The following is a 16,254-nucleotide window of genomic DNA, read 5'->3' as shown; positions in this document are numbered from 1 at the left end:
GAGGGGTAATAGATATAGGACAGATGTCAGAGATAGTTTCTTTACTCAGATAGTGGTAGGGGGCATGGAATGCACTGCCTGCAACAGTAGTAGACTGACCAACTTTACGGACATTTAAATGGTCATTGGATAGGCACATGGACAAGAATGGAAAAGGTTAGGTGAGCTTCAGATTGGTTTCACAGGGCAGCACAACATGGAGGGCCAAAGGGCCTGTACTGCGCTGTGATATTCTATGTTCTATGTACATGGATAGATTGAAGAAATTAGGGTTGTCCTCCCCAAAGAGAAAGTTGAGAGAAGACTTGATAGAAGTACCTTGACAGTTACAAGCAACCAACCAGAAAATGTCCACTTCTTCCTGTTCTTCAACCTTTTGTTCATTAACCATTACTTGGTACCTGCTGATATATTATCCCATATCCTATGAGCCCTAACTCTGTATAAGTTTTTGAATGACATCTAATCGAAGTCTTTTGAATATCCAAATTCACTGCATCCAGTGGTTTGCCCTTGTCCATTTTAATAGTTACATCCTCAAAAGTCTCCAACAGATTTGTCAGATGTCTTGCATAACTTCATAAAGACGGCTTAATCATATTAGGACTTTCCAAATATTCTATTATTGTGTCACCAACAATAAATTCTGGCAATTCACTGGTAATGAAATACACCAATTGGTCCACAATTTCCTTGTTTTCTCTCTTTTCCCCTGTTGTTAATAGTGGGGTTATGTTTACTACCTTCCAATCTTTGGAAACTGTTAGAATTTAAAGAATGTTAAAAGATAAGCATCAATGCATCTGCTACCTTTACAGCTACTTATTTTAAAAACCCAGAATGAAGGTCATCAGGTCCAGAGAATTTGTTTTCACTTTGGCCCAATAATTTCTCTGACACTGTTGTGGTTCTGTTCGCCGAGCTGGGAATTTGTGTTGCAGACGTTTCGTCCCCTGTCTAGGTGACATCCTCAGTGCTTGGGAGCCTCCTGAGAAGCGCTTCTGTGTTGTTTCCTCCGGCATTTATAGTGATTTGTACCTGCTGCTTCCGGTTGTCAGTTCCAGCTGTCCGCTGCAGTGGTCAGTATATTGGGTCCAGGTCGATGTGCTTATTGATTGAATCTGTGGATGAGTGCCATGCCTCTAGGAATTCCCTGGCTGTTCTCTGTTTGGCTTGTCCTATAATAGTAGCGTTGTCCCAGTCGAACTCATGTTGCTTGTCATCTGAGTGTGTGGCTACTAAGGATAGCTGGTCATGTCGTTTCATGGCTAGTTGGTGTTCATGGATGCGGACTGCTAGCTGTCTTCCTGTTTGTCCTATGTAGTGTTTTGTGCAGTCCTTGCATGGGATTTTGTACACTACATTGGTTTTGCTCATGCTGGGTATCGGGTCCTTCGTCCTGGTGAGTTGTTGTCTGAGAGTGGCTGTTGGTTTGTGTGCTGTTATGAGTCTTAGAGTGGTCGCAGTAGTCTGGCTGTCAGTTCAGAAATGTTTTTGATGTATGGTAGTGTGGCTAGTCCTTTGGGTTGTGGTATGTCCTCATTCCGTTGTCTAATCTGTTTGCCATTTTGTTATTTTCCATTATAATTTCTACCTCTAACGGTCCCACATCTTCTTTCACTAATCTCTAGCTATGTATTTCCTATAGAAACATGTACAATTGTATCCCAGTCTCTTGATACTACTCTCAAACATTTTTCCTCTTTCACATCAACACCCCCTATCCTTCTGAGCTGATTTTGTTTTCTGCTGAAATCCTCCCAATCCTCAGGCTCAACAGACTTTCATCAACATTACAAGCCAGTTCCTTTGATGTAATATCATCTTTAATTCCTCTTGTTACACACAGTTGGAACACTTTTTTTCTGTAGGGTTTGTGTGCCTTAGGGGAATGTATGTTAGATATGAATTATGCACTAATTCTTTAAATGCTAGCAATCGCTTGTTTATCATCATATCATTTAATGTAACTTTCTATTGTATCTTAGCCAAGTTGCCACTCCTCCCCATACATAAATAATGTATTTTGTTTAAGGCTATAGTTTTAGACTTAACTATATCACATTCCATCTAAAATGCAACATCTTTGTCGCTCTTTCTCGAGACCCTATTACCACAAAGAAACTATTCCATGAACTCAGCCTCCACAATCTTAATGCAAATTTGTCCAGTTCAAATCAAGATCAAAGTCCCCTATAACTACTGCTTTATTTTTGTCACATGCATTTCTAATGCATCTTCATATGACATCTTCAAGCCACTGTGCCGTCACCACACAGCCATTAACAATCCCAAGCACACAGGACTCATACTTAGCAGTCAGATGTTTCACTTCATTCTCACACACACCTTCCAGCCAGCCACACACTCACTTCATGCTGACTCCATATACCTCCAGCTATTCAGCTACAGCAGGTCAAGCAGCCAAACACAGCCCAACATAACTATTGGCATTCTGCCTGCTCTCTTGTCCTCTCCACCTCAAAGAAATTGCCAGAGGACTGTAGGACATCTAATGTGGTTCCACTCATCAAGAAGGATCGTGGAGTTGCAGCAGGGAACTACAGACCAGTGAGTGTCAGTTCAATAGTGGGAAATTTTGGAGAAAATTCTGAAGGAGAAAACTAATCTCCACTTAAAGAGGCAAGTTTTGATCAGAGGTAGTCAGCATGGCTTTATCAGAGGAAGATCATGCCCAACAAATCTGGTTGAATTTTTCAAGTAGGTGACCAAGTGTGTTGTGGGTAGTGAAGTTGATGTAGTTGATATGGATTTCAGGAAGGCCTTCGATAAAATCCCACATGGGAAACTATAAGAAGGTAAAAATACATGAGATCCAGGGTGACTTGGCAAGTTGGATCCAAAGTTGGCTTAGTGACGGGAGACAGAGGGTGGCAGTAAAAGGCTGTTTGTGTGCCTGAAGGCCAGTGTCCAGTGACATACCACAGGGATCAACGCTGGGTCCCTTGTTTTTTGTGATATATATAAACAACATTGGGGGGGGGGGGTTGCTGATAAGTAAATTTGCGGATGACACAAAGGTTGGACAAGTGAGGAAGAATGTTTTAGGTTATCAGAGAATGGAGACATATTGGTCAGACGAGTAGATCAATACCAGATGAAATTTAACCCTGATATGTGAGGTGATGCACTTTAGACAAAGGGACAAGACAAGGGATTAATCACTGAAGGCAGAACATTAGAAAGCTCAGAGGAACAGAGGACCTTGGGGTGCTTGTCTACAGATCCCCGAAGGTGGCAGGCAGGTTAAAAGGATAGATAGGAAGACATTCAGAAGAAATGCCGTTATCAGTTGAGGAATAATTATAAAAGCAGGGAGGCTATTTGGAGCTAGATAGTACTTTAGTTAGGCCACAGCAGGAATACCATGTGCATTCTGGTCACAGCACAATAGGAAGTATGTGATTGCACTGGACGAGATGCAGAGGAGATTCACCAGAATATTGCCTGGGTTGGGGCATCTTAGCTATGAAGGGAGGCTTGACAAGGTCAGGTTATTTTCTTTGGAGTAGAGAAGTTTGAGGAGGGATCTAATTGAGGTGCGATTATCAAAGGCCAGAACAGGATGAATAAAAAGCAGTTGTTCACTGTTGGAACACTTTTAAGATGAAAGACATGATGTTTAGAGAAAAAGCTTTTTCCCAGAGGGTTTGAAATGGACTGTCTTGAAGAGTAGTTGAGGCAAATGACGTCAAGATCTTTAAAAGGTACTTGGATTAGCACTTGAAGGGTCACACCATTCAGAGGGATGGGCCTAGTGCTGGAAACTGGGATTAGTGAAGACTTAGTGCATTTTTACTGGTACAGACTTGATGGGCCAAAGGGCCTCTTCTGTACAGTACAATTCTATGATTCTGTGATAATAATGTACAATAGGAGAAAGCAAAGCTGAATCAGTGGGGAATAGGCATGACTTCAATCCCTGAGACTGAGGAGGATAAAATGCTGCGCACCACAAAGCCAGCTGTGAGTGAGCCTGTTTCAACGTCAGTGACAGCATTTAGAATGAAATTATGTTTACCCTCTCGACTTTCTCATCCTGCTGACAGAAATAATCTACACTTTGGAAGTGGTGTGACTGAATTACCATTTTACACTCTAGTATTACTTATGCTGATTGCATTATTCAGATGACAAAAAATATCGAACTGACCAGCCATACCCCCAGAGAGATTTAATCAGACCTCTGACTAAGAAGCTCTGTCACTTGATCTCTCACCCATTTCCATCAGCTCAGATACTGGCACTGTGCAAACTTCAGGAGTTGGTGCAGAATTGGAATCTGCACATTGTGAGTCACTGGGCACAAGTAAACTGCAAAGAAGACCAGGGGAAAGGACATCTTGCTTGCCAGCTCACCACAAAGGTCACAGATAAGTTCTGCTGGAGAGGACAGAGAACCTAGATGTGTCACATATGGATGCAAATGTTGGTGAAAATGCTTGCCAGGCCTATCACAGAGCCTCTTGTAACTGTCAAGGAGCTTAGAAGAGCTAAGTTTCACCATAGCACTGGGTTTTGCATGGAGCTTAGAACCCATCTTTTCCAGTGTGCAAGAATAAAAGCACAGTAGCTACTGCCAGATTGCTGCCATTCACCCATGTAACATATTGTATACAGTGCATAATAATACGCATTGAGTGACTGGTAACTTTTGCATTTTCTGTATGTCTTCCCACTGACGTGGGCTGTGTAAAGAGCAATGTGCATGTTTCCTTATGGAAACCCTCACAATAAGAAATCCCAATACAGTCAGTTCTTCTATAATGGAATGGTTGCATTCTTGTGCAACCCCGCATTATAGAAAAATCACGCTTTAGAAACAGCGCTTAAAGTGTTGGTGATGTAATCATGTTACAGCAACACACATTTTAAAAGTTCGTGCTGTAGAAATAACGTCCCTAATTTGTCAATTGCATTACAGCAAATTTGCATTGACAGAATGCGCATTATAGCAGAACGACTTAAAACCTGGCAAAGCTATTGGCCTAGTCCGTTGCTTTTGCCTGAAGATGGAGAAAATAGTCTCTCCAGGCTTCCTCATACTGATGTCCTACAACATCTTCAGGTGCACTGATGCACGGATGTCATACAGGCAGATATTGGAAATGTTGCCTGAACCTGCCTACGTGGAGAAGCTCAATGTTACTTGTGGCTACTGGCAGCATCATCTGCATTCTTGTGTGGAACTCCACATTGCGTCTCACTGAAAAGAATATACATTTTATAAAAGGTTTTCATCTTGCATTCATCAGAACAGGATACCAGTTCAAGGGAAAATCAACATTTAAACTGCATAGTTAGTGCTAATTAGTTGTCAAGTTGACTCTGATTGGTAGAGGCAGCAATTAATGATGAAATGTGTCAATTAATGATGTTTGATAGTTAACTGTCAGGATCTGATTAAATTTTAAACCAGACAGGTTGACTCTGATTGGTCATGACCTAGGAAATGAACCAGTGAATAGCTGCCACTTATGTTGCTGACTTGAAACAGACACCGCGCCTGTATATGTTCTTTCTGTCTGTAAACAACAAGGCCTTGTGTATGAACATTTCTAGTTTCCGGTACATGCAAGTCTATCACACTGTGAGACTGATCGACAACCCTAAATGTCAATATGATTCTTCACACACCGAGGAAACTCCAGCAAATGATGTCTAATTGCAAAATCACATCAAATGTTGGACACAAGGTTGTGACTTGTGCAAGTATGGATGAGCTGTTTTGGTACAATTAGCATCTTGTTTCTGATGAACAGCCAAAAGGATACGCTCTGCCAGTTTTTGGGATGTAAAGCCTACATACCTGGCATCTTTCTGACAATGAAATTTGTAAAGCAGAATGCTGACTTTTATGAAATGCAGAACATCTTTTCAGCTTTGGCTTGATGGCAGCATCCTATTCACTCTGAACACCACTCAGGTTAGCACTGCATAGTAGCAGCACGGAACAGTGAGCTTCGGCGTTTACTCAAACTTATGGGCCTTTGCACAATGTACAGTGATGTGATCATGGCAGCCATTATCTCACGGACACATTCCTAAGGCTGTCACACTCAGTCATGAAAAGTGCCCAATCTACCTCAGTTTACCCTGGCAGTGTAATATATCTCAAAGATTAGCAAAAGGTGAAGAATTATACTGACAACCAATTTAGAATGGACCATCAAGCTCACAGTGTGGCACAACTGTGCGCACTGGAAGTTGGATATATTAATGCGTAGGGCCCCATTCTTTGTGACAGAAAGTACACATACATGCACTGCATCTGTTTCAACTCAGCCTGACGACAGCTACATATTGGTTCACTTCCCAGGACAGTGACCCGACCAATCAAAGTCAACGTCCATATTTTAAAATTTAAACAAAGCCAAGGCAGCTTACTGTTAATTATCTTTAATCAGTGCATTTGTTGTGGCAATGGCTTTACCAACCAGTACTCTCCTCTCAAAGTAGTATAAATGTTGGCTTTATACTTTTGAATGTGTGCAAGATGAAAAGTTTCAATAAAACGTGACTTTTCCTTTCTCAGCAATACTCAAATTCTGTGGTATCAAACCTCAATTTGCTCCAGATAGATTTGAAGGAGTTGGCATAGATGTGCTACTATCTCCTTGTTTAACCAGAGTCACCCCACCCGGGAGATGGAAAAGGTACTCTTGAGATACAAATTATTGGTAAGGCCTTCTATGGATAGCTTGTTTCCTCCCTATTCTTCCCTCTTTGAAGCCTTTTGCTTCATTTGTTGGTCATGTTGCAGAGCCAGCTGCATTGCAACCACCATCCCCAAGCCTCATGCAGAGTTGGGCCTACCTGAGCATAATCAGCAGCTCTGGAATAAACTTCCAAAAAAGAAAGTCGACAATGCTTCCACTAATTTTGTCTAAGCAGAACTAATTCAAAAGTACCTCACATTCAGATTGATGACTAGCGTTTTCCAGAATCGTTATGGTGGTAGTGTAAGTTGCGGAAAGCAGACTTTGGGAGGCCCTAATTGCTGCTGAATACCTGTTTGACTGTGAATGATTAGCATAGACATTCAGTACACATGCCCAGGCAAAATTAGTGAAACCAGCATCACAGCAGCTAAAACATCATGGGAGGTCATTTCTGGTACCTGTTGTGGCACAGAGGGTATTATCCCTTCCTTTGAGCCAGTTAGATCCAGGTTTAGGACCTACTGTTCCAGAGAGTTATAGTAATATGTCTGAACAGGTTGATTAGAAAATATCTAGGACAATTTTTGTAAGATCTTGTGACACAGTGTCCCGATCTCTGAGTCAGAAGATCCAGGTTCAAATCCCAAATGCTACAGGCATTTTTAAAAATCTAGGACATTTTCTGCCCCACTACTTATATAAAAGTGTCGGACTTCTTCTGACATTCAAAGTTTGTGAGAAGATTTGTAGGTCAGGTGCTCGTTGTTGTGGTTCTGTTCGGCGAGCTGGGAATTTGTGTTGCAGACGTTTCATCCCCTGTCTAGGTGACATCCTCAGTGCTTGGGAGCCTCCTGAGAAGCGCTTCTGTGATGTTTCCTCCAGCATTTATAGTGGTTTGTTTCTGCCGCTTCCGGTTATCAGTTCCAGCTGTCCGCTGCAATGGCCGGTATATTGGGTCCAGGTCGATGTGTTTGTTAATAGAATCTGTGGATGAGTGCCATGTCTCTAGGAATTCCCTGGCTGTTCTCTGTTTGGCTTGTCCTATAATAGTAGTGTTGTCCCAGTCGAACTCATGTTTCTTGTCATCCGCGTGTGTGGCTACTAAGAATAGCTGGTCGTGTCGTTTTGTGGCTAGTTGGTGTTCATGGATACGGATCGTTAGCTGTGTTCCCGTTTGTCCTATGTAGTGTTTTGTGCAGTCCTTGGATGGGATTTTGTACACTACGTTGGTTTTGCTCATGCTGGGTATCGGGTCCTTTGTCCTGGTGAGTTGTTGTCTGAGAGTGGCTGTTGGTTTGTGTGCTGTTATGAGTCCTAGTGGTCGTAGTAGTCTGGCTGTCAGTTCAGAAATGTTCTTGATGTATGGCAATGTGGCTAGTCCTTTGGGTTCTTCTGAAATTTCCAGCTCACATGTGACATTCCTGCACTGCTGTCTTCACAGCAAGGACAGCAACAGCAGAGGTGGCTAGAAGCATAACCAATGCTTCTATAGGAGGCAGCAGCAGCAACTCCACACAACCAAATTTCAGGGTCTTGATCTTAAAATTGTAAACAGGTCACTGAGGAGTAAAATCAGAAAATATCTCTTCAAGCAAAGTACCAAAAACTCTCCCAACAGGCTGTGGACATTGATTCAACTGAAGATTTCAAGACTCGGATTAATAAGGCAGAGGTAGAAGCACTCTTAAAAAAAACCATTGGCTTTCAGTCAAGATCCTTCTTGCTCCTTTTCCCTTGGCACAGAATTTTTCCTGTCTGCAACCTTCGCTCCATTTGCAGAATCTCACCACAAACTCTTGTTTCCTAACCACCAACTCCTTCCCCCTACCTGAAAACAGTCAAACTAAACAAGATGTTTGAAGTCTTGGTGCCGTATCTGATTGTACAAAGAGTTTCTGACCACATATTCACACCACCTCTAAGACTATCTATTTTCATCTCTGTAATATCAGCTAACTTTGCTCCTATCGCAATTCATCTGCTGCTGATTTATGCGGTTACTTGCTTCTAGACTGAACCAGTTCAACACACTCCTGGCCGGTCATCCAAATGTTACTCACAATACATTAAGGTCATCCAAAACCCTGATATCCAGGTCCTACTCAGTCAAACTCTTACTTATTTGTTATCCCTGTGCCTTCTGACCTACACAGGGTTCCAATTAAGCGATATCCTAATTTTAAAAACCTCATCCTAGTTTTCCAATACTTCCTTTGTGCATTACTTGCTGTAAAACTATAAACACATTCTTTGTAAACAGCTTTAGAATTGTGTTGAAAATTTCCCCCCAGGAGGTATCTTAAGAGCTATTATTTTATTTGAAATAGGTTGCACATTATCTGTAATCATTTCTACCCTATGCTTAAATTCATGCTACGAAAGAACAACAACAGGTGTCATACACGCACTATAGCCCTGAGCAAACAATACAAAGAGCATAATTTTTTTTAAAAGCCAGCGTTCCTTTTTTAAAATTTACATTCACCCAACCTGATAACCAGTGCTCCTGTTTTCCTTAAAATATTCATTACATTCTCACATCAAAGCTTCACCTCATACTTTCATTACCTGCATCCATTCAACTTACAGCAGGGAAAAAGATCCAGTCATTAAATATCCACATATCCTAATTCCATTTTTCAGCACTTGGCCTGTAGCCTTGCATGTTATGATGTTTCAAGTATTCATCTAAACATTTCTTAAATGTCATGAGGGTTCCTGCCTGTACCATCCTTTCAACAGTGAGTTCCAAATACACACAATCCTCTGGGTGAAAATATATTTCCTCAAATCTCCTGTAAATCTCCTGCTGTGTATCCTTGAAACTATGCCCTGTTTATTGACCCCTCCCAGCAGAAATGTTTCTCCCTATGTACACTGTCTATGCCCTTAAGAATTTTGTACACCTCAACCAGATTCTCCCCTCAGCCTTTTCTGCTTGAAGGAAAAAGAACGTATATCTATATACTGAAGAAGTGATTTGTATTTTCAGTAGAAAGATCATCACCCAAAAATACAAGCAGAATCAAGGAAACCAAAAAACCTCAAACCTTAATAGTGTTTCCCTTACCCTGCAATCTCTTCTCTCCATACAACTCTCCAAGATATCTGTTATACAGAGTACTGGTAAGACTATCAGGAGAACTGTGCTCAGTATGGATCAGCTTACTTAAGGAGCGACGTTAATGTGTTGGAAGCAGTTCAGGAAAGGTTTGCCAGACCAGTAACTGGAATGGGAGAATTATCTTATGAAGAAAGGTTGGACAGGTTAGATGTGTATCCACTGGAGATAAGAAGAGTACGAGGTGATTTGACTGAAACATATAAAATCTGGAAAGGTCTTGACAAGGTGGATGTGGAGAAAATGTTTCTTCTTATGGAGAGTCTAGAACTAGGGGTTACTGCTTAAAAATTCAGAGTCACCCATTTAAAACAGAGATTAGACTTTTGTTCTCTTGAAGATTCTGAGTCTTTGGAATCTTGCTCTGAAAAAGTGGTGGAAAAAGAGTGCTTGAATATTTTTTAAGACAGAGGTAGATGATTCTTGTTAAGCAACGGATTGAAGGGTTATCAGAGATAGGCAAGAATGTGGAGTTCTGGATTAGTGGTGCTGGAAGAGCACAGCAGTTCAGGCAGCATCCGAGGAGCTCCTCGGATGCTGCCTGAACTGCTGTGCTCTTCCAGCACCACTAATCCAGAATCTGGTTTCCAGCATCTGCAGTCATTGTTTTTACCTCTAAGAATGTGGAGTTGATATGGATCAGCCATGATGTTCCGGAGTGGCACACCATGCCTACTACTGCTTCCAATTCATATGTTTATATGTTTGTAGATCTGTACTCCTCTAACCTGGCCTCTTGAACATCTACAATTTTAATCACTCCATTATTAGTGGTTGTGCTTTTAGTTGCTTAGGCAGTAAGCTCCGGAATTCTCTCCCTACATCTCTCCAGTTTATTTTCCTCCTTTAAGAGACTTCTTAAATTCTACCTCCTTTAGCAAGTTTTTGGCCAGCTAACCTAATATTTCATTATGTGGCTCAGTGTCTTACTTTGCTTTATCATAATCTGTAAAACATCTTGACCAATTTATAAAGCAAAGGTCCAAGGTGCTATATAAATGTGAGTTGTTGATAGATTTTGATTAGCTCAGGGTATAAAGTGTTACATAACAATGGTTAACAATAAATTAAATGCAGATTAGCTCTAGTACAATCGAATGGCAGAAGAGGCCTGCTCATATTCCTGTGATCTGATAGCTTGAATAACTGAGTTTAGATAAAGAAGGAATGATTGTCTCAACAAACTTGCATTTGTCAGCACAATAATCATCCATTTGAGAATGCAAATGGTTTTGCCAGGGAAAAATATTGTTTAAGCAGCATTGTGTATTAAAATCATTATCACCATTTCTTCTATCCTGATATACAATGAATACTAAGGAGAATACATTAAAATGAATAATTCACTCTGTTAAATGACATATGCCATTGTGGGCCTAGGTCACCACTGATCTATGCTGGTTTCCTCTACGTAAGTTGACACTTGAGGGTGGGGGAGGGAATAGATTTCCTTTGTAAACTGTGTGCAGTAAAACTGTAAACATATTCTTTATAAATAGCTTTAAAATTGTAACACAAATAACACATAAAGTAATTGCTCTGCCAGTATATCTCAGTAAATTGCACACTTTGTACCTTGCAGAATCCAAGCGTTAGTATTTTATTTTGAAAGGTTGCACATTCTTAGCCTTGTCTGTAACTGTTTGCAGTAACATTCAGATTTATCCTACAAAATACCCTACAAAGGTGTTACATCGCCATTATATGTTTAACCTTCAGCAGACAATACAAACAGTGGAGAACTTTTAAAACAGCAGAGTACATCCACCGAAATGTAAACGTGTCTACTCCTGTTTCTCATAAGATGCTCACTACAATCTTATGTCAAGCCATCATCTCCAACAACTAGAACTCGCATTCACATCTTTATATATATGAAACAAAAGACACTACTGACGAAATAAACACAGAGGTTCCTCCAATGGACCGAGTAGGATAATGGGAAAATCAAAAAAATCGTGAAAGCAGTTACTGCCACATAGCCAAAAGTTATTTTTATGGGGCCAATATAATAGTGACCTGACAGTGTTCACTGGAATCATATCGGAAGAAAAGCATTATTTCAACTGCCGAAATCTATACAATGTACATTAGCACAGATTCAGTGTGCATTTGGGTTCAACCAAAGGGTTATTTAGTGATGTGAACTAATTGAGATCAGGGTCATGCACATACACAGGCTCAATATGCTCTTCGTGCAGGTATTATGCAATGAAAAATGTAAATCTTCCACAGTTACCACACCACAGAACAACTCAGCAGGCGCAAAATATGACTTGTCACCTCCTGATGCGACACCTATCATTGTTTGGGAAACAAGCGGTCAAACCGCTGTACCTACACCGGATTCTCAATAAACTGCAACTCTGCTGTCAATGACAGGTTGGGGACGCACCTTGTTCAGAGAGGAATGTGACACTTCACAACACAAGCAAAACACTGCATTGTCAGCGTGACGGTCACATCAACTGTACAGCGGTGGTGCTGGAGGTGGTGGTGGTGGGGGTGTGTGGGGGGGTGATGGTTTGTTTATTCGACGTGTTTATACACTAGAAGGCTCTTACCCAGTCTTCGAAGTGTCTGCTGCCATTCTGTAACAGATCCTCGAACTGAATGGTGCAGTTGGCCACGAAATCGTCGTAGCCGATGGGCGCATCGTGGAAGACGGCCAGCTCGATTTTCCTGCCGTTGCACACGTCGGTAACGAACTCGTCGTTCCAGGCGGGGCTGTTGGTTTTCTGCTTGGTCGAAGTCTGGCCGATCCTCGAGTCGTCCACGTTCAGGGCGATGTAAGGATCCAGCAGGAAAGACTGGGGCCTGGAGCCCACGGCATGTCGCAGGGACCAGGGGGTGGGTTTCAGATCCACAGCCTCGGTGATCTTGATCTTCAGTAAGCCATTGAAGACGACCATCGCCCCGGCTGTCGCGGGCAGGGAGGGAGACAGACACACACACACACACACACACTCACAGAGAGACGGAGGACAATCCGCCGAGTGCCCGCTTCACAACCCAGCGCCGCCGCTCCCTTCCCTCTCGCCGGTCTGCCGTTGTTTTACTTTAGATAACCCAGCCAGAGACAGGAAAGCCAGCTTTGTGTGGGCATAAAGTCTGAGTGGATCTGAGTGGGGTCTTCTTTCCCCCACCCCTCCTTTCTGGCGAGACACCCCCACCCCCAAGTCGGTGGACTTCTCTCTGCGGCACAACTTGACCCAGGAAAATGGACAGCAACACAAGAATATATATATATTAAAAATCACCCCTCCACCCCCAACTCCTCAATGAAACCTTTTGGAAGGAGGCTGGGAAAATGGGGAGGATGTGGGGTGGACAGGCACGGGAGCTGCAGAAAGCACAAAGAATTGTTCCTTGAACTGTTTGCAATAGCCCAATTATGAAGAAAAATAAACGAGTTCTCCCGCTCTTCATCTAGCGGTCCGCATCACGTCTCTTCCTCCTTTCACCGAGATCAGATCCACACACACACACTGGCTGCACTGTGCATGAGGGATTTTCAAGCAGGAAATCGACTTTTTTTCTCTCTCTCTCTCCCTCCCTTGGTGTGTGTCAAAAACACATTGGATCTGGTTTGTTGGTCCGGGCAGAATCACACAGAGAGAGAGAGCGAGAAGGAGGCATAGAGAATTGGGATCCTCGCCCACTACCTGGTTTCTTTTTTGTTGTTTGTTGGCTGCTGTTGGCAACTCGGAGAGCCAAACTGCAGAGGCTGCTGTTGGTGGCTGCGGTGATTTCCCACTCTCTCTCTCTCTCTGACTCTGTGTCTCTCCTTCCCTCCCCCGCCCCCTCTTCCACTGTTGGCCTTGATGCAGGAAATGCGCAAAAGACGTCAGAAAGTCCTCCAGGGCTGAGCAACAGAGTGCTGTGCCATTACTACATTAGCAAACAGCACCCAGGCAGTCTCTGCCTGCTCAGCAATCGCACACAAACAGCAATGTTAATCTGCCTTTCATGCTGGGAGCGGCGTCATTATTGTGCCCGCTCCACGGACAGTCACTGGTTTTAATGAATGAACAGGGTTCAGACATCCTACACCGATATTGTGCAAATCGTAATCACAAACTACATTTACGCCAACTATTGGGCTACAGAAACCAGCGCCAGAAACAAATATGACTTGGCCATCATTGGTCTCAAGAAATCCATTCTTTCCATTTGCCTTCGATAGAACAGGGGCATTACATTGTCTTTTGGAGGTTCGAAAGACCACCACGGTCGCCCGAACAACGTATACGCATGTTCCATTTCGCATTGAGCATCTGGAATATATACACATTATAAGCATTCAAAATCAACCGTGATGCCGGACATTTGGGAAAATATACAGACTGATTGGGATGAAATCAGAAAATGCTGGAGAAGCTCAGCAGCATCTGCTGCGAGAGAAATTGGGTTCTGAATGAAGAAGGGTCAAAATTTAACTCTGCTCCTCTCTGCACAGATGCTGCCAGACTTGGCGAGTTTTTCCAGCAATTTGTGTTTATGATTTCTAGCATCTGCAGATCTTTATTCTTTTTTGAAAATTGGGTCAACGTTTCTGTCTTCTTAGGAAATAGAAGGGGGCTGGAAAATGGTGGCACTTATACTGTTGCAGAAGTGGAGGAGGAGTGAGTTGAACAGATACCCAGTGAAGGTACCCAGAGCAAAATACAAAGGGCGTGCAAATCGTGGTAAAGGAGGAATTGAGATGGCGACTATATGTTCTTAAGAGGCTACAATTGGAAAAAAAATAGGTCAGCACAGTTTAGAGTAAAACAAGCAAGACCAGGGTGAGCTTCTAATCAATATGGAGGGTATGTTGTGAAGTTGTTAATTCAATATTGAATTATGAAGGCTGCAAAGTGCCTAAACAGAAAATTAAGTGCTGTTCATCCAGCTAAAGCTGAGCTTTACTGTAACACTGCAGCAGGCCTAGGACAAAAATGTTCCCAGTGGAGAAAGGTGGTTTATTGAAATGGCAATTGAAATTTGAGGTAATTCTTCAGCATAGAGTGGAAGCGTTCCAAGTGGTATTTGGTCTTGCCAATGTAAAAACAAGTCCAGTAGACTAGATTGAAAGAAGTCGAAGAGTGTGGTGCTGGAAAAGCACAGCTGGTCAGGTAGCATCTGAGGAGCAGGAGAATCGACATTTCGAGCATAAACTCTTCATCTTCCTGATGAAGAGCTTATGCTTGAAATATCAATTCTCCTGCTCCTCGGATGCTGCCTGACCTGCTGTGCATTTCCAGCACCACACTCTTCGACTGATCTCCAGCATCTGCAGTCCTTACTTTCTCCAAGATTGAAAGAAGTACAAGTACATTGCTGCTTCATCTGGAAGCTGTGTTGGGGCTTTGGACAGTAAGGAGGAGATGAAAGGGTAAGTGGTAAACTTTATCCAATTGCATGGGAAGGTGTCATGAGGAAGTGTTAGCAATGATGGAGGAGTGAAGCAGGGTATCACAGAGGGCCTGGTCTCTGCAGCATGCTGACAGTGGGAAGGGAGAAGGTGTGTTTGGCGTTGACGTCCTGAAGGAAGCAGTGGAAATAGCAGAAGATAATCCTTTGAATGTGGATTTTGGTGCAGTGGAAAGTGAGGACAAGGGGCACTCAATTGCTCTTCTTGGAAGGAGGGAAAGAAGTGAGGGCAGATGTGCTGGAAATGGTTTGGATATAGCTGAGGGTCCTGTTGACCACTATGGGGGAATGCTTGATTGCAGTAAAAAGGGAGCATATTGTAATCACCCCTGTGAAAGGTGGCACCTTCAGAACAGATGCAATAGAGTCAGAGAAACTGGGAGTGTGGAATGGAGTCCTTACAGGATGCAGAGTGTGAGGAAATATAGTCAATGTAATTGTAGGAGTGCTGGCTTTCTGATGGCTGTTGGTGGATTATTTATCCCAGAAATGTTAAGAATGAAGTTGAGGAATGTGAGAGTCAGACATGAACCAGGTGAAGGTGACCAGATGGATGGAAATTGAAGGATGGATTTTTTTCCCAATTCCAGATAAGAGCAGAAGAAACACCAATGACATCTTCAATGTAGTGGATAAAAAGTTGTGGGCAGTGGCTGAGTAGGACTGGGACAAGGAACATTCCACATTTCAGAATATTTGGGTGTACCCTGATTCCCTATTTTGTTGAAATAAAGCCAAGTTTTGCAATCTCATTTTATTAAGTTTTTGTCAAAATCTTACTGCTGTCTTTAGAGGATAAATGCAAATATTTTTTTATGCAAGATGTTTTGTGAGATTTCCCATTTGCATTGCAATATTTGCAGGAAGGAAGTCAATTTATGCAAAGATACAAATTGAAATATAGCTGATTCATAAATGACAGTGATCCACGTTTAAAACATAAATGTTGTAACCAATTTAATTTCTTCCTTTAAATTCAATCCATCATTACCATCATTATTAATCAACCATGAAGGTAGAAAGGGAGTCTTCTCA

General features: G+C 42.3%; 1 protein-coding gene across 2 annotated transcripts in view; it reads right to left on the bottom strand.

Annotated features, from left to right (window-relative positions):
- Positions 1-14,908, bottom strand: part of LOC122552746 (protein kinase C epsilon type) — a 598,788-nt gene extending 583,880 nt beyond the window's left edge. For both annotated transcript variants that reach the window (XM_043695660.2, XM_043695661.2), the window contains exon 1: positions 12,369-14,908. In XM_043695660.2, the coding sequence (XP_043551595.1) occupies positions 12,369-12,716 (348 nt within the window). In that variant the 5' untranslated portion in view covers positions 12,717-14,908. The remainder of the gene's footprint in view (positions 1-12,368) is intronic.
- Between the last annotated feature and the right edge of the window lie 1,346 nt (positions 14,909-16,254).

This window comes from Chiloscyllium plagiosum, unplaced genomic scaffold (genome assembly GCF_037043375.1).
Source record: "Chiloscyllium plagiosum isolate Xiang-an unplaced genomic scaffold, Cpla_swu_hap1 HiC_scaffold_10, whole genome shotgun sequence".
Classification (NCBI taxonomy): Eukaryota; Metazoa; Chordata; class Chondrichthyes; order Orectolobiformes; family Hemiscylliidae; genus Chiloscyllium; species Chiloscyllium plagiosum.
The sequence above is the reverse complement of the archived record's forward strand: the minus strand, read 5'-3'. Positions and strand labels throughout refer to the sequence as shown.